General features: G+C 36.7%; 4 protein-coding genes across 10 annotated transcripts; 2 read left to right on the forward strand and 2 right to left on the reverse strand.

Moving 5' to 3' along the window:
• Positions 1 to 947: 947 nt before the first annotated feature.
• Positions 948 to 11290, reverse strand: TTLL5 (Tubulin tyrosine ligase-like 5). Of its 7 annotated transcripts, none has more exons than XM_074181334.1 (14): positions 11132 to 11290; positions 10823 to 10998; positions 10645 to 10767; positions 7851 to 8140; positions 7550 to 7792; positions 7218 to 7494; positions 5008 to 5207; positions 4716 to 4948; positions 4266 to 4497; positions 3997 to 4197; positions 3780 to 3939; positions 3452 to 3602; positions 3233 to 3399; positions 948 to 3172 (listed from the first exon to the last, which is right to left on the reverse strand). In XM_074181334.1, the coding sequence occupies exons 2-14, from the start codon at positions 10930 to 10932 to the stop codon at positions 3001 to 3003; spliced, it is 2559 nt and encodes an 852-aa protein (XP_074037435.1). In that variant the 5' UTR covers positions 10933 to 10998; positions 11132 to 11290; the 3' UTR covers positions 948 to 3000. The 7 variants fall into 7 exon arrangements, with proteins under 7 accessions (XP_074037435.1, XP_074037434.1, XP_074037433.1 ...); XM_074181333.1 differs by having other exon boundaries at positions 4266 to 4485; positions 7851 to 8164; XM_074181332.1 differs by having other exon boundaries at positions 7851 to 8164.
• A 1074-nt stretch (positions 11291 to 12364) lies between these two features.
• Positions 12365 to 13562, forward strand: LOC111518217 (uncharacterized). Its single transcript, XM_023174597.2, has 2 exons — positions 12365 to 12672; positions 13327 to 13562. Exons 1-2 carry the CDS (start codon positions 12450 to 12452, stop codon positions 13440 to 13442), a joined length of 339 nt encoding a protein of 112 aa, XP_023030365.1. The 5' UTR covers positions 12365 to 12449; the 3' UTR covers positions 13443 to 13562.
• Positions 13288 to 15967, reverse strand: sav (scaffold protein salvador). Its single transcript, XM_023174596.2, has 8 exons — positions 15589 to 15967; positions 15273 to 15477; positions 15070 to 15208; positions 14749 to 15019; positions 14502 to 14682; positions 14239 to 14423; positions 13787 to 13919; positions 13288 to 13730 (listed from the first exon to the last, which is right to left on the reverse strand). Exons 1-8 carry the CDS (start codon positions 15677 to 15679, stop codon positions 13676 to 13678), a joined length of 1260 nt encoding a protein of 419 aa, XP_023030364.2. The 5' UTR covers positions 15680 to 15967; the 3' UTR covers positions 13288 to 13675.
• Positions 15968 to 17355: 1388 nt separating this feature from the next.
• On the forward strand, positions 17356 to 18292 carry l(1)10Bb (BUD31-like protein). Its single transcript, XM_023174599.2, has 2 exons — positions 17356 to 17526; positions 17588 to 18292. Exons 1-2 carry the CDS (start codon positions 17433 to 17435, stop codon positions 17926 to 17928), a joined length of 435 nt encoding a protein of 144 aa, XP_023030367.1. The 5' UTR covers positions 17356 to 17432; the 3' UTR covers positions 17929 to 18292.
• Positions 18293 to 20024: the final 1732 nt, after the last annotated feature.

Genomic DNA, 20024 nt, shown 5'->3' on the forward strand with positions numbered 1-20024 from the left:
CGGTAGTCATTCTAAAATAGTTTCAAAAAATGTTTTAATTCAAAAATATATAAATTACATTTCCGTTGTAAAAAAACCAAATCGATCATATGTTATTAGCCCGCTCGTCTCCAGATTTTCAAAACCGAACATACCTACTATTCTTATCCTACATCGAGTCATCCCCAAAAGTTAAATAGCGGTTGCTAAGAATTAAAATCCGGAAACACATATTTACTAAGCGAGTAGTTCAACTTTGCTAATTTTGGTCATGTACGCCCTGGGCAAACTACTTCAAAATATATTTGTTTTCAGCTGTGAGAGTTATTAAAATGTCTATGAGAGGCGTTGTTTTCCATTTCTGGATTCCATTAATAGTTATATTCCTACTCTGTAATTCTGAAGGGGTCACGATTTATTCGTATACCAAAGACTTCAACTTTTTGTAAGTGAAAGATACAGTATTTGTGATGATGAGTATCATGTTGCTTCATAAATGGCGCACAAATCTACAGAGTCACAAATAGCACACAACTCACAAATTTGTCACCAAATGTGTGTACCAAATGCCACAAATCACTTCAAGTTTCCTAAAGTGAAATAGAGTATTTGATGAATGAACCATAATCTGTTTTAAATGTGATGATACTTAGGACGTTGCTTCATAAATAGCACACAAATGTCACAAATTTGGCGCCAAATATCACTTAGATCACATATAAAGCGCACGAAACATTTTTTTTATATCATAGTAGATAGGCTTTTTGATGAATACTTTATAATGATTGTATTTCAATTTGCCACGAGAATTAGTTCTTCACAATGATTTCCTCTGGTCTACTGCGCTGAAGGGAATCAAAGACCATAAAAAAGAGAAGAAGACAATAGATTTTCTGGTTTTCCTTCTGCTTTACATATCTCAAGATATCAAAGGCATTGTAATATTGAGGTACGGGGAAACAAAAGCGTTTCATTGCCAACTTGATTTATATTTCATCACAATGTTAATTATGTAAAAATTCAAACGTTATTATTTATACAAACTCATGTCGAATCGGTCGAAAAATATCCAGCACTTTGTCAGCCATTTTTTCATATTTAATATCAACAACATCGAAAAGGAAGTGTAAAAGTAGTCAAAATTCCAAAAGCTACCACTATATATCATTCAATATCTAAAGCTGTTCGTATAATGAAACATTATAAATAAATAATAAACGGCAGTGTAAATAAATATTCAAACACAAAAATCTTAGTCAAACTGAAATTTTGAGGCGTTCATGCAACATAGCAACCACTGCACAGTTCCATTCTGAGAAATCCACATTAATCATTCGTTTATTGCAGATAATTATAAAAGTTGGCCGCTTGAATTTCTCTACCAGAAATTTTATAGTGTGGTACAATGCACAAGAATCATCAGCATTACGTATTTCCAACAAATTAAGTTACTAAAAAACAAAACGGATTTCAAAAATCAAGTGGGCACCAAAATTTTTTATGAATTCATGGTAGTTGTGACTAGGGTCACAGGTCAGTCTTTTTGATAACAGATTATTGATATAAAGAACTACAGGAAACGTGATATCATGATTATCTGCATTCTTCACACTCCATGATTCCATGCAATTTGCTTGTGGCTAAATTGCCGTGAGTCCGTGAAATTAATTTTTCTACAAATGAAATTATATTGCTAGTGTAAATGAAGACAAACATGATTTGCAAAGAAGCAATGACCATCATCCTGGAATAAGTGCAAGGATTGTTGAGTTGAAAGTCGTCTCAAATTCACAATTCATCAGTTTTTGCGATAATAAAGTGGCTAAAGCTGAGGTTAATATTTTTCAAAACAGTAAAGAGATGGAGACAAGTAAATTTGCTAAAAATCTCAGTAAGAATATTTTAGAATTAGTACATTCAGTGTTATATAAAAGGTTAGAATCTCTAGTTTTAGGGTTAGTAGGGTGGCTAGAGTCCAGATACTCTGAAATTAACTTTTTAGAATTTTTACATTCAAATTAGCTATAGTTAAGATTCAAAGTGGAGTGAAAATAATGTTTCGACTATTGAGATAAAACTGGTAAGTAGTGAATATATACGTTCACGTTAATAGATTAAAGTTTCACAAATTGAAGGCGATATAAATCCAGCGAGTTCCGATTCCTAACTTAAATTCTGCCAATGATTAAGAAATAATCTAATAATTGTAATAACACAGTATATAAGAAAATACCGAGTACCCTGCAAGAATCCTTTCCAACCCCAAACTATAAAAAATACACAAATTTTGGTGCACCACTGATTTTTTCCGCGACATTTCCCGTATTTTTAGCTTCCGTTTTAAACGAGATCAAACAATCAACATATAAATATAAAACGAAAAAGCAACGTGCGAGGAAAATCAACAAAAAATAAATCACTCTCAATTAAAAAATAAATAATCATTTCGGTAACTACGAACACTAAGCGAGAGCTATCGTGAAGATTAGTGCCTCAACGGTATGTGTTTGTGAGTCTGTATGTATGTACATGCTTCTAACCTGCTGAAACGAGCTAAGCTGACAAGTATCACAGAGAAAAGTCGTCTTGAAAGATACAAGGTGACCGAGTTAAGTATCACAAACGAATAAATATCGTCGGAGGACCGATCAGGACCATCAACCAACCAACGAGTATTCGCGATCGGTAGTATACACAATCGTAGGAAAACTCTCCAGCAAATACAATCTTAATTCGTCCACCGATCAGCGAATACAATCCGGACCGGTCTACCGATCAGCGAATACAATCCTGATTAGTCCACCGATTGGCGAATAAAACCCGGATCGGTCTACCAATCAGTGAAAACAATCTGGATTTGTCCATCGATTAGCGGATACAATTTCGATCGGCCTACCGATCGGCGAATACAATCCGGATCGGTCAACCGATCGGCGAATACAATCCTGATCGGTCCACCGATCAGCGACCGTCACGCCATCTTAGAAAGAAAAAAGAAAAGCTTCTGATCGCCGAGCAGAATCAAGAGACCTGCGAAACCTTCAAGCCGCGGTCTTTGGCGTGCTTGTAGGGCAGTTTGGAGCGCGGTGCACTTGGAATGCACTTGAGGATGCCTTGGAAGCCCGGCGTGGCGCCGTAAGTGGGCGCCGTCTGTGTCGTCTGGTAGATCAGCACTTCTTCGAGGTCGCTCTCTCTGAAACACAATAAACACGAGTGATATTTATACGGAGCGATCGAAATCGTCCCGACTTACCGCGCGTTCTCCAAAAACTCGTTGTACAGCTTCGAAGGAATTTGGCTCGGTTTTTCGGATTTATCAACGAATAGCTCCGTCTCCCTGTTGTACAGATACAAAAAGTCGTTCAGCTGTTTAGCCACAATGGCCGCTCGGTCTTTGTAGTCGAGCTTGTTGCTGGGCGCCTGAAAAAATTCGAACTGAGAAAAGATACGAGAAGCTAGCTGTATCGCCTACGTTTACACTGAACGAAGACCGTAAATAGTTGGAAGCCTTCTGGAGGAATTTGAGCACGATTTCCACATGATCTTCTTGGTCAGGACCGGCGACGATCCTCTTCAGGACGCATACTAAGTAGTGGCTGAAGGTTTTTCTTGCCTCGCATTGGCTAGAACAAATATCTATTCAACAAAATCGGTTGGGAATCCCAAATAACGGTCATCTTGAATACTACAATATTTTAGCAATAAAGAAATGTCATATTGATTTATTCTTACTTTGTTTTGGAAGAACTAACTGTTAATAACCCTCCGAAAACAACAAACTATACTGAATTCGAACTCACGTTATTTTCTTTCCGCTGCGCAACATATCGACCACCTTCTTCTTCAGCTCGACGCCATGCGCCTCCTTGGCGACCTTTCGGGGCACCAGCGCTGCCTTGTGGCCCTGACTGAGCATCCTCTCGTACCGGTCCTGACGCCCATTGAGGCCCTTGCTCGTGTCTGAAAGAGGAAAATTCGGTTGGGCTGCGCATCGAAAACGAGAAACAGATAACGTACCTCTCTGGCTGTCCAAAGAGGTCTGTTCCCGCTTCGCTTCCGAAGATTTGGCCCTGCTCCTCGGTTTATCGGTTTGGTGGCGTGGGGTGGCGGGGATGCTGGGGAAGAAGCACGTATAGAGGAGCTGGTTGTAGTTGTGGGGCACGTTGAGGCAGTAGCTGCTCGATGCGGTGCCGGAGATCGGGATCCCGGTCGTCGGATCTGAAATTTTACCGTTTCAAATTAAGATTTTGCAGTTTCACACTAAGAGACATGCAACAAGTGCTCACCCAAATACTGCGAATACTTGGCCCAACTGTCGGAGGCGGGAAATATCCTGACGAAGCCGCCCCTCCTTTTGAACTGCGCCGTCGCATTCCGCACGATCTTAGCCTCTTCCGAGGTGAACTGGAGAGAAGCCGAAGAAGTCCTGCTGGTAGCGTTGGATTTGGAAGTGGTCTGCTTAGGCAAAGAGTTGCTCAAACCGTCAGCGGAGTGTACCCGTCGACACTGATAATAATACTAACAATAAATCGTTTCCCTCAATCGGAAACATCAAAAATTACAGGCGTGTCGCCCAGCAACTGTAAATGTCAAGCAAGAGGGGGACCAAAAGCCTTCCCTGCGGCACACCATTCTTTTTATTCATTTTCAACAATTACTGATCAACATACATATAGATAATAGTGGTAACAATAATCAATGAAGCTCTCAATAATATTATTCAATAACTGACTTACGTTGCTGAACTTCATCTTCAAGTTTTGGCTCTGCTTCGTCATTACTGGTGTCGTAACGAGTCTAAGGACCGGATCTACCGCAGGTATTCCAATAAGAGACAAAAGATCGGCCAGCATGGCAGACTTCAATCTCACATCCAACGGACTGTCGCAATTCAATGAAGGAGACAAGTTCACCTCTAGAAGCCACGGTTTCAGGTTTTTGTCTATGAGTACATCGAAACCATACAATTCTGTAAACAAATAATTGTCCGGAACAAAACAGTCGCGGATTAATTTAAAGGTTACTCACCGAAACAATTGTTGCTGTATGGAACGAACATTTTGCAAGCGGATATCACCGAGTTGGCCGAAGCCAGTATCGCTTTGATCACCATATCTTCGATTTGTGACATCAGCAAGCCGGTATCTTTTCCCTCGGCTTTCAGATGTCGCAAAAGGGCGCTCAACGTCCATTTGTGGCCGACGTTTTCGGCGGACGGATCATCAGATCTGCAAAATCGTTATAATACAGAACTATACAAAAATTACATACATTCCCCTCTTAGTTCCAATTATTATCCTTTATCGTAATTATAAAATATTCTGTCTCTGTACTTTCTCTCATTTTCCTTGTGCTACTTTTTCTTACTTTCTAGTGCTTTGATGCATGGAAAGGAATGATTTGAATCAACAAGAATGACGTAATCAATTATTCAGGATCAATTGAAAGCAACTACAGAAAAAATGAAAATTGATCAAAGGAAATAAGAGTCGAAAGAAACAAGAGGAAGACAAAAATTATTTGGAAACTAGAGAAATAAGTCGACGAAAACGAAAGTCGATGAAAATATAGAGAGATGTCCACAGGACGAGAAAGACGAAACAAGAGTTAGGGAGACAAAGTAAAACAAATTCAGGGAGACAAAGTAAAACAAATTCAGGGAGAGGAAAAAGAGAATCAACTCAACAGAAAGATGAGAAGATCGACATAAACTACACAGAAAAACCAATCAAGTTCACACAAAGGAAGTAGGACAAAAAACAGAAAAAAAACGTAAAACAAAATGGCATTCAAGAAAGAGATGGAAGGAAGAGACTAGAAGAAAGACAAGGAGAGTTTAGTGATAATAGAGGATGAGAGAAACGAAAAAATTTGTCAAAGAGGGAGAATTATGTTAGGACCAAGGAAAAAAAAATTGAAGAGTGACAGAAAAAAAATAAGAAAAAAGAGATATGGAGAAAATCCAGCTAAAAAGAGCGGAAAGAAGAGCTAAGAAAAAAGCAAACAATTGAGAGATATCACGATTTTAAGAAGAAAATAGTGAGACATATGATGAAAAAACTAGTTTTTTATAATCATTCCGCTTTTTGAAGTCTTTCAATGTTGGCACTATTTGATTTCATAAGAAATCACTATTTTGTTACAGATATATTGTTGATATTTTTGTTTGTTCACGATTTCCATTATAGTAGAACCTTGTCCATTATGTCAGTGTTTGTTTTACTTTTATCTTTACATTCAGTAAGACTCTAAATGGAGTACTAGTGGATATGACATAATTGATTGTAATTAGGTTATGTCCTTTGGTATTTTTTTTATATCTCAATATTCGTTTTTGTTCTAGTTCAATATCATTATTGTTTGTATATTGCTTGCAACTTATTTCTAATAAATAAATTGTTGTAGTTTCTATTTTGCAGGTTCAACTTCATCAGGCAGTATTTTCCATTTAATTCATAATTGATACTTAAAATTCATAGGTTAGGATTTCATTTGAGGTATATGTATTTTTTGTATGTTGACTGCTCTGTATATTTGTCATTAGGGTTAGCTGTCAGACGATAGTGATGTACTTTTTTTTTGTTTTATTGCGAAAAAAAATTCGTTCACAGCACAGGTTCTTTTTCAAAGTGGGCTACTCTGTGTATTTGTCATTAGTGTCAGTTGTCATACTTAGTTGTACTTTTGAATTTCATTTGCTGTTTTTATTTTATTCATTTTCTTTGGGTATTTTCATTGTATAATTTTTATAACGAAGTGAAAAATCAACATGATGTGTGTTAGGAATCACACGTTAAAAGGTAAGACCTCGTTGGTTCTTAGCTCGCACAAGTTTCTTAGCTTCTGAGGGTTGTCGTTCGTAGGGGTGCGATAGCTGGTTAACGGAAAAAGCATATTTTATACATATTTTTAAACAGAATATTAATAGTGAAATAATTGAAATTTGAGAGCCAGATTTTTTTTGTAATTTCAAAGTTGTCAATTTGTATGGCTCTCCTATATTGACCAATTCTTGATGATAAGCCATGATAAAATATTCAATCAAGATAGTAAGATTTTAACCAATTAGTGTACAAAACAGCAACTAGTGTTTCAGTGTACAACTGAAACACGCCTGAAGAAGCTACTGCAAAATGAAACACATGTTGTAGGTTTGTGAACTGTTTAGTGAAAGGTTCCCGAAAAAGTGTCACTCAAAAATGTAATAAGATGTGTCAAAAAAAAAAAAAAACACTTACTTGACATAATCACTATGGTATTTATTAATGCTGTAATTGCAGAGATGCATGCAAGGATTCCAGAGCTGCTTGTGACTAGAGTCGTATTTGACGGTGGCGAATCTAACCAATCCTTCCTCATAAATATATACCAATAATGGATCAAAACTGGTGACAACAACATACAGTCTAAGGTCGCATTTATGACCAGCTACCAAAAGAGGGTTAGATATATACTTGGCTACCACAACAGGCTCCTCTAGTGGCACCTGATTCGGGGCTTCCACAATGAAAATACCTACAATTATACTAGTTACGAATGAAATTACATACTTTGGAGGACTGAGCTGTACCTCTGCCTCTACTCGAAGCGACCGGCTTGACTATCCACGGCCCTTTCATCCGATGATGAGTCGTGCACAATTCCCTGTACTCCAGAGGCATGATGAAAGTTTGAGGGATGAAATCGAAGTGTTTGAATCCTTTAGTGTGCTGCATACGTTCGATATTTTTGTAGAGACGATCCTTGCGAGTCAACTCATAGGAACGTGGAAAGTGGTTCACCCTCTGATGCGGGGCCATGGACCGAAGAGTTCCTGAAGTGAAATCATGAATAAACACAACTTTCAAGGCATGATTTATTGCAATGCAGACCTGGTTTGGGATGAGATCCGGTCCAGAGCAAGTTGAAGTCAGAGGAATTCGGCGCGACTTCTGTTACGCCATGGCAATCGAGTAGTTTGGACAGCAGCTTCGTCTCGGCCTGTAATACTTTGTAAGTGATGTGTAGTTTGTGGGCAGGCTTTTCTTGAATCGCCAGTTCGGAAGTGTTGGCCAATGCCGAACTCCTGAACATCAAGACACTGCTTCGTGAACCCGCGGGACCCCCAGACAGCCAAGTTTCTTCCGATGAAAGACCCGGGGCTTCTGTGATGATTTTTTCACTGCAACATGTATGTTTGTCGTCGCTTTTTGTAGAGACATTTTTGAAAATAATGATTTTGGATTGTTTTTACTATTAATACTATTAATAGAAAAATTGAATAAGCAATTATCCAAAACTGGAAATCCAAAAAAACTATCGGAAATAGTTGCGTTTACAGCTTCAACTGTTGCAAAAACTATCAAAGTATACTGAATTGATCAAAAAAATTATTGAAAGTTTTTTTAAAATGAATTCAATAAAATGTTAGCGTTTCGCTAATCAAGTTGGCATCATCAGAAGATTACTAAAAACAGTTTTTAGTCAACTCCTAACGATGCTAACTTGGTTAGCACAATTTCAAATCATCTTTTGATGATTCTAACTTTAATTACCAGTTTTTAGTCATCTCCTGATTATTATTACTTGGTTAGCACAGTTTTAAGTCATCTCCTGATTACGGTTACTAGGTTGGCACAGTTTCAAGTAGTTTCTTTGATTGTGATTAGTTGGTTGGCACAGTTTTCAATCATCTCCTGGTGATCATACCTTGATTAGCACAGTTTTTAGTCGTTTCGTTGATTATGATTACTTAGTTGATAAAGTTTTAAGTCGTCTCCTAATGATGCCCACTTAATTAGCTCAGTTTTTATTCACCTCCTGATGATAAGTACTTGGTTAGTACAGTTTCAAGTCATTTACTGATGATGCTACCTTGGTTAGCACAGTCGTCTCCTGATGATAACTTGATTAGCACAGTTTTTAGCCCTCTCCCGCTCGTGCTAACTTGGTGAGCACAGTTTTTAGTCAGCTCCTAATTATGATTACTTGGTTAGCACAGTTTTAAGTCATCTCATGATGATAATTACTTGGTTAGCACAGTTTTAAGTCATTTACTGATGATGCTTACTTGTTTAGCACATTTTTTTGTCATCTCCTGATTATGACTACTGGGTTGGCACCATTTCAAGCCGTCTCCTTGATTATGATTACTTGGTTGGACAGTTTTACGTCATCTTTTGATGATGCTAACTTGGGTTAGCACAGTTTTTAGTCGTCTCCTGATGATGAGTGCTTGGATAGCACAGTTTCAAGTCATTTCCAGATGATGCTAACTTGGTTAGCACAGTTTTTAGTTATCTCCCGCTGACCGTGAGCAGCGGGAGATAACTCATCTCCTGCTTACCAAGTAAACATCATCTCCTGATGATGTTTACTTGGTAAGCACAGTTTTAAGTCATATCCTGGTAATGCTAACTTGGTTGGCACAGTTTTTAGTCATCTCCCGCTGATGATAACTTGCCTAACGCAGTTTCAGTGACCTCCTGATTATGATTAATGGGTTATCACAGTTTTAGTCATATCCCGATGATGCTAACTTTATTTGTATAGTTTAGTCATCTCCTGATTATGATTACTTGGTTAGCACAGATTAAAATCATCTCCTGATGATACTAACTTGGTTAGCACCGTTCTAAGTCGTCTTCTGATGATGACAACTTGGTTAGCACAGTTTTTAGTCATTTCCTGATTATGCTAACTTGGTCAGCACATTTTTCAATCACCTCCTGATGATACTAACTTGGTTAGCGAAACGCTCGTCAAGAGACAGTATTTGTGTATCACTGAGTGAAATTTGTTTTCAATATGCTGATTTTGTAGGATAAGTGAATGATGAGTCTATATTGTTATCTAATAAGGACGATGAAGATGAAATGGTATAAAAAAAACAAGTGGGGATATACAAGGTGCAATCACATTTATAAATTACCTGTTTCCCCATAAGTAATATTGTATTATATTAACATGTAACTGTTTTGCCAGATATAATCATTTATCTATCTGTTATATTAATGACATTGTAGAATAGTCCTACTGATGAAGCTACTGTGTAGCAAAACGTGTATTAAATAAAATTTATTGTGAATATTCTATAATTATCATCATGGATGGTCTCTTATGAAACGTCCTCAATTTTTTTAAATACTATTAGTTTCACTAACAGTACATTGCGTAGTAATGTGATAAACCCATATCGATAAAACGATACTAGATTCAGGGTGGTAATCCAACTGCTTCAAAATCTTTTTTTATAGAAAACTGCAGTGTTTATTTTAACTGTTTTCGAATTGCAAAATAATATTTTGGGCAGTAAAACTCAGAGATACGAGTTTTGAAATTTAAATCACTCAGTTAAAAAAAAACTACTTTATTGTCATGTTTCATAATTTGTTTGACATTCAAACACCAACTTTAAAAGTCAAACTAGACGATTATTTTGCAAACGAAATCTTGAGGGTTCAAGAGCCAGTGAATGATGACAACAATATAAGTACCACATTAATTACGGTATAATTTTTCATTTCTCATAAATCTCCTCTTCATTTTATTCTTAAAATCCAGTCAATAAACCTCTCACACGCCTAAATTCATGAAGCAAGTAATAGAGTCATCGAACCATAGGAACGAAACCATGAATACACTCTGAAATAAATCTGAACCATACACAAAATTTAAATTGTTAACCTGTCTGTCGTAGCTCTGAGAAAGTCATCTAAGGAGTCTTTGGAGGGATTGGAGGATACGGTGAAGGTAGGAATGTTACTTTCTAAACGCATGCAGGAATTGAATGAGGGTTTCAACATTTTGCTGAAACAGAGGAGCGAAATTAATGAGGAAAGAGTATAATCAACTGGGAACTCACTGATTTGCTCGATCTTGGTTGTCTTTCGCTTCAGGGGACTGCAGAGACTCGTTAGAACTACTAGCGCTGATGGATGAAGTTATGTCCGTATCTGACGTAATTTTTTCCATTTTTCGTTCTTCAGGGCGGTTTGTTTTTCCGAAAAATCTGTTGCTTTCTTCTCGTTATCACTGGGACTGGAAATAACGGCTTTCGATTAAATATTTAGGCGCTCGTACGTGACTTATTTAGGAATATTTAATTAAGTCCCGATAAGGTAGCGTATTATATGAATTTGTATTCCATATGTTTCGTTTTCGGAACACTTACATTTTGATGAATCACCGGGTAGTGTTATTTCATATTATTAAGTTATTTGAGGTATTTTTTTTCGAAATGTAATGCTAGGTTTTAGATTTTAGTAGAATATTAGGACTAGAAATTTTGACATGTTATTGATAAATTTTGGAAAGAGATGAAAGGCCGCTGACATTTCCAAGGTAATTTATAAAATTTGTCAAAAAGGTTAGCTCACGTTGGCCATTTTGTTCCGCCACACTTATGATGATACAAATTATATATATGAAATCCTCCTTTATGGTTCTCCAGAAACTCTGATAGGATATACACTAGATAGGATATATGAGCAACTCATCTTCACGGGAGCAGAAGTTCAGTAAATCAAAATGAATTATTTTTAGAATGTTGTTTGGTGGAATCTCTCTTGAAAAACTGACAATAGAAAAAAAACACAACCAGTGGAGATTGTACACAATAGGCTCTAAATCTTAGTTGAAATCTAAATCATCTGAAAGTTTTTTGAATCGAGACAAATGTGTGAAAAAGAAGTTCAAATCCACAAGTATATTCCCATTCTAATAATTGAAAATCCATTCCGGTACTTGTATCGTCAAAAGCGTATGGAAGAATTTCTTCTGGGAAGAAACCTTTTTGTTCAGCGCTTGAGATTTTGAAGCATTCCATATATATGAGAATATGTTGAATGACAGTTTTCTTCATGATTTGATCAATAGTTATCTAGATTTTTCATGTCCTTTTTGAGTGAAGTTTGAACTCGAGCAGTCTTCCAACAGAAAGTAGATATTCCGTTTTCATGAGACAAATTAATTCATTCATTAATTCAGTGTCTCAGGACACTGAGACAAGTTCATTAACGCACCTTGTGAGATGAAACCAGAATCTTGTTCCAAATGTGGTTTTAACAAACAGGTTTCATTAAAATTATTGAATGAAATAACCGAACGCATCAGTGTCTAGACACAGAATATTCTACGGTATAATAATAACTGTCAAGTCACCCGTAACACCCAACTGGCCACTGGCTGGATATCCTTAGTTGCTGAGGCCATTGAATCGAAAAGAAGAAGAACTAACTGGCCGGAGTTCCTCTATTACTGAGCCCATTGAATCGAAAATAAGAAGAAGAAAGAACTGGCCAGATAGCCTTAGTGATAAGGCCATTGAATCAAAAATAAGAAGAAGAAGAGACAACTGGCCGGATAGCCTCAGTTGACAAGGCCATTGAATCGAAAGAAGAAGAATTATTTGACAATTGACAGATAACGTAACCATACTTTTTTGTTTATGCAATATTTTTATAAAAAATAAACCATTCAACTGAAAAGCAATGGCATTATTCAGATTTCTGTGGTTACGAAGGCTCATTAGAAGCAATACAAATCCCATTCCCATGGACAAAGCAGCCACGTGGAAAAAAAGACTCTCCGTAGCATACATGCTGCTCTCTTGGAATGCTTTCGGTTTGGTGGCATATTTGTGCTACACAGGCAAAAGCGACTGGGCCAAATATTACGGCCTCAAATCCGAAGAGGAACTGAACATGTCGCCAGGTTCGTTACAAACGTGGTAGAAAAGGGTGAATCTTCGTTATTCGGGTTCAGGCTAGTTTTTGAAAAAATTACAATTTGCCTTATTGATCACGAATCACAGCTCTCCGGTTTTCTTTCAGAGATAAGGCCATTCAAATGTTGAAAAATAGAATATTGGTAACTTCAAATTTACAGATGATATGATAGAACTACTAATAATATTGCTAGTTTTTCAAAAAGCAAAGAATTGGACGTAGCCTACAGAACAAATAGTAAATTGATCATTTATGTAGCAGATTGTCTAAAATGGTGTTTGCAATCAATAGAATATCATTTATCGCCAATTCAGGTATTTCTCTATTTGTTTACTAGATAGCCTTTCATTATGTATGTGTTAGATTTATAATTGTATAGAGTAGAGTACTTCATTAGAATATTTTACATACTATAGTATATTTTTGGCAAGTCATGAATACAGAAATCCTTGTTCGAAGTTACAAAGATAAATTTATCTAATAAAGAAATTAATATTAGGATTTCTATGATTATTATCAGATGACTAAAGATGACAACTTGAGATTTTTCTGAATACTAGCATGAGCCGGAAAAATATTTACCCTGAAATGAAACGCAAAGTAAAAATAAAGCAGTCTATATTGAAAATAATTTTTGCAGCATATCAGTGGGCCAAAACACTAGGGATCAAAAACCCGAACGTGTACAGGATCCAAGGATTTCACATCCACAAAGTCGAGGAAAATACGAAGGAAACGGAAGAGCAGACAGTTTGAAATAAGTTATTAAACTTAGTAATCACATTTCTGATATCGAATTCAGAAGCTAGCACATAGAAATTGTATATATATCGGTTCATAGTTTTCACAATGAAGGTTAAAAAAATTGAAATTTTCTTTATCGCGTCTTTTTCAAAACATCCCAACATAAAAGAACTCCTCAAATTCTAAATACTAGCCCAGAATTGGTTTTGAATAGCCGGAACATTCTCCAGCAGTCCCTCACAGCTTCAGGTATTGTTCCGACCGACTCCAAATTTCTCCATTTCCACCATAAGCGCAGATCTAACAGAAAAATAGTTTTGAAACGTAAAATTCCCAAGAAACTTGCAGTGACTCACCTGTAAGATTCATATCTCATAACAATATTTTGCAACTCTTGTTTGTACAACCTCGTGAGCATCGCGTTGTAGCATTCCAGCTCTGACAGGCGGAACATGTCCCACCTTAATTTGTGGTCCAGTTCGGGACTAGCTGAAAGTTGAAGGACAAATAATGATTAGGATGATATAGTAGCAAATAAGCCACTTGATGAGATGGTTAGTTTATTTTCATTTACTTTACTCAATATTTGAAATGTTTATAACCGAAAAAAAAAAGGAGTCACCCAGATAGCTTCTCATTTGGTTCTTAGCTGAGTCAAGTTTCCACATAACATAATCTTATAGTATTCCTCATTGTATTAATTGCAAGTTTCAAGAATATTTTATTTGTATATAAGTCTTTTTTCAAAATCAATTGTCAAAAAATAGTGTGTGCCTCAGGGCACTAATCTCGGGCCATTGCTACTTACTCTTGAAGTATACGTTTAGCCAATGCGGGATTTCCTCCAGCAAGTAAGGATTAGCAGGAACTAGAACGCTATGAGGCTGATAATGGGTAGGTTTTGGCGGGATGTACCTCTGGTATGACTCTGGAGTGTAATTGAAACATGGCACTAGGCAAGGGTGTTCGTACTGGGCACGCCTCGTAATATGGCTGAAAAAAAAACGAATTGACAAATCACTCAAGTGGATTCTCCAAAGAAATCTCAATTTTTTTGGCTGTTGTACCTACTTTACATAATAAACTCCATACACGGGAGACTGAATACACTGCCAACCGGTTGGAAGACCCTCCCTCTCAAGGGGGTGCGACCAGTGCGTTGTTTTCGTGTTGTGGTCAATGTAATACTTTCGCCCACGCAAGGTATAGTCGACAGACCAACCAGGAGGAAGCGGCAGCTCCTCAGATTGTTCTGCAAAATAATTATAAATCAGAGTCAACTTGATACAAGTGTACAGAAACCTCTAGACCTACTTACCTTGGGTGTTTTCCGTCCTCCTCAAACTCAGCCTCGACTGATGTGCCAAGGAATCTGCATAGGAGGTATTTTGATTCGGGTCTCTGAACTGTTCAAAATTTGTGTTGCTATATATGGGTGTGATGTCTTGGCCAGGCCCGGCGACTGAGTTTTTACTTGTGTTTTGGTAAATAGGGGAGTTTGTGCGGTTATACCCCGAGTCTCTATAAGGGCTGGTATTTTCTTGAGTTAGGGGATAAATCTGGTCTATTTCTACGTAGTTGGCATTGCTCTGAAAAGAGAATGCGGTTATTGTTGCTTTTGTAAGAGAAAATAACTTACAGCCAAGTTATCGTTGTAGGAACTTCCCAGGGGATGATTGATGTAAATGGGTTGGGGAGAATTCACGCCTATATGGTTGAAGTTGGCTGTCAATGCTGCATTGTTTTCCGAGGACACTCCAACAGAGAGATTAGCAAATCTGGAGAATTGAAATGATTTGTAGTGATAGAACAAGCGCAAACCACTCGATATTGAATAGTTACCTCGTAGCTAAATCTGGAACTGAGGCACTTGGCGTGTACTTCCCTTCATGGGCTCCCAAGCCAACGTCGCTGATTAACGTTTTCTGGTTGCCAAATTTCTGAACAGTATTTTGAGATGAAGCAGGTACTGCTCCGTTAGGGGTTATTGACGATCTATTTTGATTCGAATAACGTCTCTTTGGCTCTGTTGTCCACACGTTGATAACTATAAGTAAAATTATCTCTATGAGAGATTGAAACAGTATTATTGTAAAGTACTGTGCTTCCACAAAAGTTTATCGTACCTACCAACTATTTTAAGGTCTTTCTTACTTACTTGGCATCTCTGGAGGGGTGTCTTTCTTGACATATTTTCCTACAACCCCTTCCTTGATTGTTCGTAAATCTTTATTTTTTCGTGACAACATTTCATAGACTAATATGGTATCAGTAATAGCACTGGGACATCTCTCAATATGGCACTAGTGGTTCAAATTTCCTCAAACAATGACGAATTCTAAGAAACTGAGTCATGTGCTATTCGACTCTTTTTTTATATATTCGTATTATGTCTTCTCTAATGCGTTGAGTAGATAATATAAAAAAATTGTCATTTTGAGTACAATTTAACAAATTATAGCAAAGATTCGGTTAGATTTTTGAACATGAATTTTCATTGTTTACGAAATGTCATATACTGGACTGTCATTTCAATATTTTTATAACCCCTAAAAAACATTCCTACTTCTTTTTGTAGACGGAAGTTAATTTAGATATAACTTCTGTCAAAAATAAAACAATTAAGTCAAACGGTAACACTAAAACAAAGACCTGTCTGCTGTCTACTAGGTTTCTGGAACTTCAGGTGTACGAAAGTATTCTCTTTCGCCCATTCTTCAGTTCCTCAAGAACATAGTAATTGCATTAAATACATTACAATTACAAATTTACATTTGAAGAATGACAGCAAAACTCGAAATAATAAGTATGTTTCGTATTCAGTTATATGAATCTCAGGGACCTTTAAGGTATTGTCAAAAACAATGTAAAAATCTAGGCTTTCATGGCCGGAGTCACAATTAAAAAGAACAAAATCCGGGATTTTGGGCCGTGGTCGAATGGATATATAACCTACGTCCTTGCAGATGAAATGTTTGGTACATAAGGTTACATTCAAACTTGGCCCAACAGCCCGGATTATATTCGCTTCAATTGTACGAAACAATAATTTTTTTATTATCCGTTTGATGCCACCATTTGTTATACACACTAACGTCTTCGTTGATAGATATTTTTTCTATTTGTTCTACTTTATATTCAATTAGAACATTGACGTAAGGTGCCGCTGCAAAACTCGAGGAAAATAGTGATTATGGAGACTTCTTTGTTTTTTTGAAATGCTGAATCAACTCTGCTCAATCAGAATCCTTCAAGTTACGAGATTTTATTATATTCCGTTCTTTTGTATTCGATTTCTTCGCTATTTTCGGAACTTGTTTCTGAAATATGACATTTAAAGCTTGAAGATGAGGACAAGAAATTTAAGATCTTGTGTAATATGTGATAGAAAATCATGTACCTGAAATTACTTTTGAATGATAACGATAGAGTTAACATTCTCATGAGTTGCATTTCACTCTTCATCTAAACTAGATGAACTAGTTTCTGAAGCACTATTGCGACGAGTCAACAAATATCAACCTTGCAATCAAATGGAACGGAAAAAACTGCAGTCGTGAACGTGATCGTTGTTGACACTAAGTGGAACGCACTAATAATGAAATGACTGTCATAATTAATAACTCGCGAGTGTCAATTGAGATGCGTCTATGCTTTGATGTCTTTGTTTGAGGACATTTTAAATGAGCCATCATTGATACCATTTACATTGAAGATTTTCAAGAAAGTAGCACCTGTGGACTGTAGAAGAAGACGAAACAGTTTTTGCTGAAATTCAGCGTAAATCCAGGTCGGGTCCGATCCACACCCACTTCAGTGTGGGCTTCATCTGTAGTATCAACTGTTTCTGAAACTCCTGGCTGGATAGCCGTGGCAGTGAAGCCATTAATGGAAAATTAAGAAGAGGTAAAAAATGTCATATCTCTAGGTAAGTGATATGCTGTCAAACGTTGTGTAGATTTGTAGATTATATCTGTAATTTTTTCGAGTGACGGAAAAGAAATGCCAAAAGTACGCCGGAGTAAAAAGGCCCCACCGGAAGGTTGGGAATTGATTGAACCAACCCTGGACGAATTGGAGCAGAAAATGCGAGAAGGTATTTATGATTATACTCACTGTAAGTATTCAGATTTCATCTTGTATTTCCCTCCCAACAGCCGAGACTGAATCCCACGAAGGGAAAAGAAAGAACGAATCTTTGTGGCCAATTTTCAAGATCCACCATCAGAAGTCCCGGTATATTTTCGACCTGTTTTATAGACGGAAAGCCATCAGCAGAGAACTGTACGAGTATTGCTTGATGGAAAACATCGCTGACAAAAACCTCATCGCCAAGTGGAAGAAACAAGGGTATGAAAGTCTTTGCTGTTTACGATGCATCCAGACGAGAGACACGAATTTTGGAACAAACTGTATATGCAGAGTCCCGAAGGCCAAACTGGAGGAGGGAAGGATAGTGGAGTGTGTGCATTGCGGTTGCAGAGGCTGCTCTGGATAGGTTTCTACAGTGCTTTGACCAAAACTATGTAGGTACATAGTTAAGGTTAATTTATTGTGAAAAACTTTTGTCTGGTTTAATAATCTGGTATCCTTTTAATATGAACTAGATGCAAAAGAGACTTGTAACCAAAATTTACATTGTAGATTTATTAACATTGAAAAATCAGGATTTTTTTATCTTAGAGTAGGTTTTTATGTATTATTTATTTCGGAGGTGCAAATACAAAGTATACTAAGTGTTTTACCTTATACATAACTATTTTTGGGAAAGAAAATTAATTTGTTTAAGGCAAGGTCAAAAACCTGTTAGAGTGGAACATTTGAAATACCTCTACCGATGTAATAAAAGTGTTGAAAGGTTATTGGTTTCTCATTTCAATCCAATAGATAACATATTTCACTGCAGTAGTTTGATAAATCTGTTTTTCCGTTAACCAGCTGTTGCACCCCTATGAATGACAACCCTCAGAAGTAGAAACTTGTGCAGCTACCGACTGAATAGTGTTACCATCTTACTGTGGTTACTGCTTTACGTGTGCTTAATTTGAGGAGTAAGCTGGTGAATGTGTGACGAGAACTTTACGAAAAGTTGGGTGAGGCAAATGGAAATTTAGGGGGTGGTATAAGATAGTGAAGAGAAGAGACTTAAGTTTTCTATATTACTTTAGGGGCAAGAGAGGTGCAAGCACATATTTACCGTCGAATAGGTTCCGAAGAATTAGTAGAAAACTATTATACTTTGACACTAATTTCAGCATGAGATTTCAATGTTAATTTCGCGTCTCAAGATGGACAACTCTTCGTAAACTTCCTACAATATAAATTACAAGCTTAAAACGATAAAATAAAAAAGTGTTCAAAATGTTTTCTTCAAAGCGCAAGAAGTAATTTTGTACTGGACACTAGCAAAATATAATAGATATGTCACCAACTAAAAACTAGCAAATAGATTTGATTTCACCATTGTACAAATAAACTTGTTGAAGACATTGTTCTTCAAAGATTGATATTTTTACTGCGAATTGAATTTCATTGACAAATATATAGCCTATTATTAGCAAAAATTAAGCGCGCCACATTAATGTTTTTGGAGAAAATTATACAAAAATTGACTCTGTCTAGTCTCAAACTCAACTCACTTTGTTCCAAATAATATAATCTTATTATATCTATGTACTTTTCAGCTGTAAAAATCACTATATGTGCGGTATTTCATATTCTCAACTCATCTATAATGTCAGTGTTCCAAAATGCTATAATTTTGAAAGTTCGTCGTTCTATAAAATGATTTGGTACCATTAGCAAGCATTTTAACGTATTTTAGCTACTATGTTACCCCTATTAAACTGTTAGGAAACACAGTTCTAGGAGTGATGGTATTGCAACAGAGTCGGACTACATTAAAAGCTATAGATTTCTAGAACAGTGCTTGAATGAAGACAGAATTTCTCACGTATAGTTTGGATAAATATTATCTGTCAGGATATTTTGGATGAGAAGCTTCTGAATATTACTGGAGTTTTTTCTCAACACCAAATCACCAAGTGCTATGCGTTAGCTTGGCGAAGTTTCCAGTTTAATCTTCCTCTTGAAGATGATCACTTGGTGATCGAAACACGTGTCAAGGTGTTACAAATAACGATTTGGTGTTGGGCAAAAACTCCGGTAATATTCATTTCTACACCAAAGGTTCCAAACAGTGCATCATAAGAAGCTTCTTCCAACGATTATAAAGGCTAAATTTTGAAGGAGTTTTGAACTAGTTATTTGAGGGTATGGTACTCCATTTAAATCGACAGATTCAAATAATTAATGACCTTTTTCTGTTTTTAGCAAGACAAAAATTGAAGCACTGGGTTACGTGGGTCTATAATCTAAAAGTCTAAATGACCAATATTACACCACATTGTTAGGTATACAGTTATTGGGACGCTGGTCAAATAAAACTGATAAATTATTCTTCATTAAACAACCCCTAAAATCAATGTCAGCTGGTTCTTGTTAAGCATTTTATTCTTGGCGATAGCAAATATATATTCGCGGAAGAAATTTGATTTTATAACAGTTATTTTCTTGTGATACACTGTTTGGAAG

The sequence above is a fragment of the Leptinotarsa decemlineata genome, unplaced genomic scaffold (assembly GCF_025532065.1).
Source record: "Leptinotarsa decemlineata unplaced genomic scaffold, Ldec_3_MD MMD2_tig00026307_RagTag_RagTag, whole genome shotgun sequence".
NCBI lineage: Eukaryota > Metazoa > Arthropoda > Insecta > Coleoptera > Chrysomelidae > Leptinotarsa > Leptinotarsa decemlineata.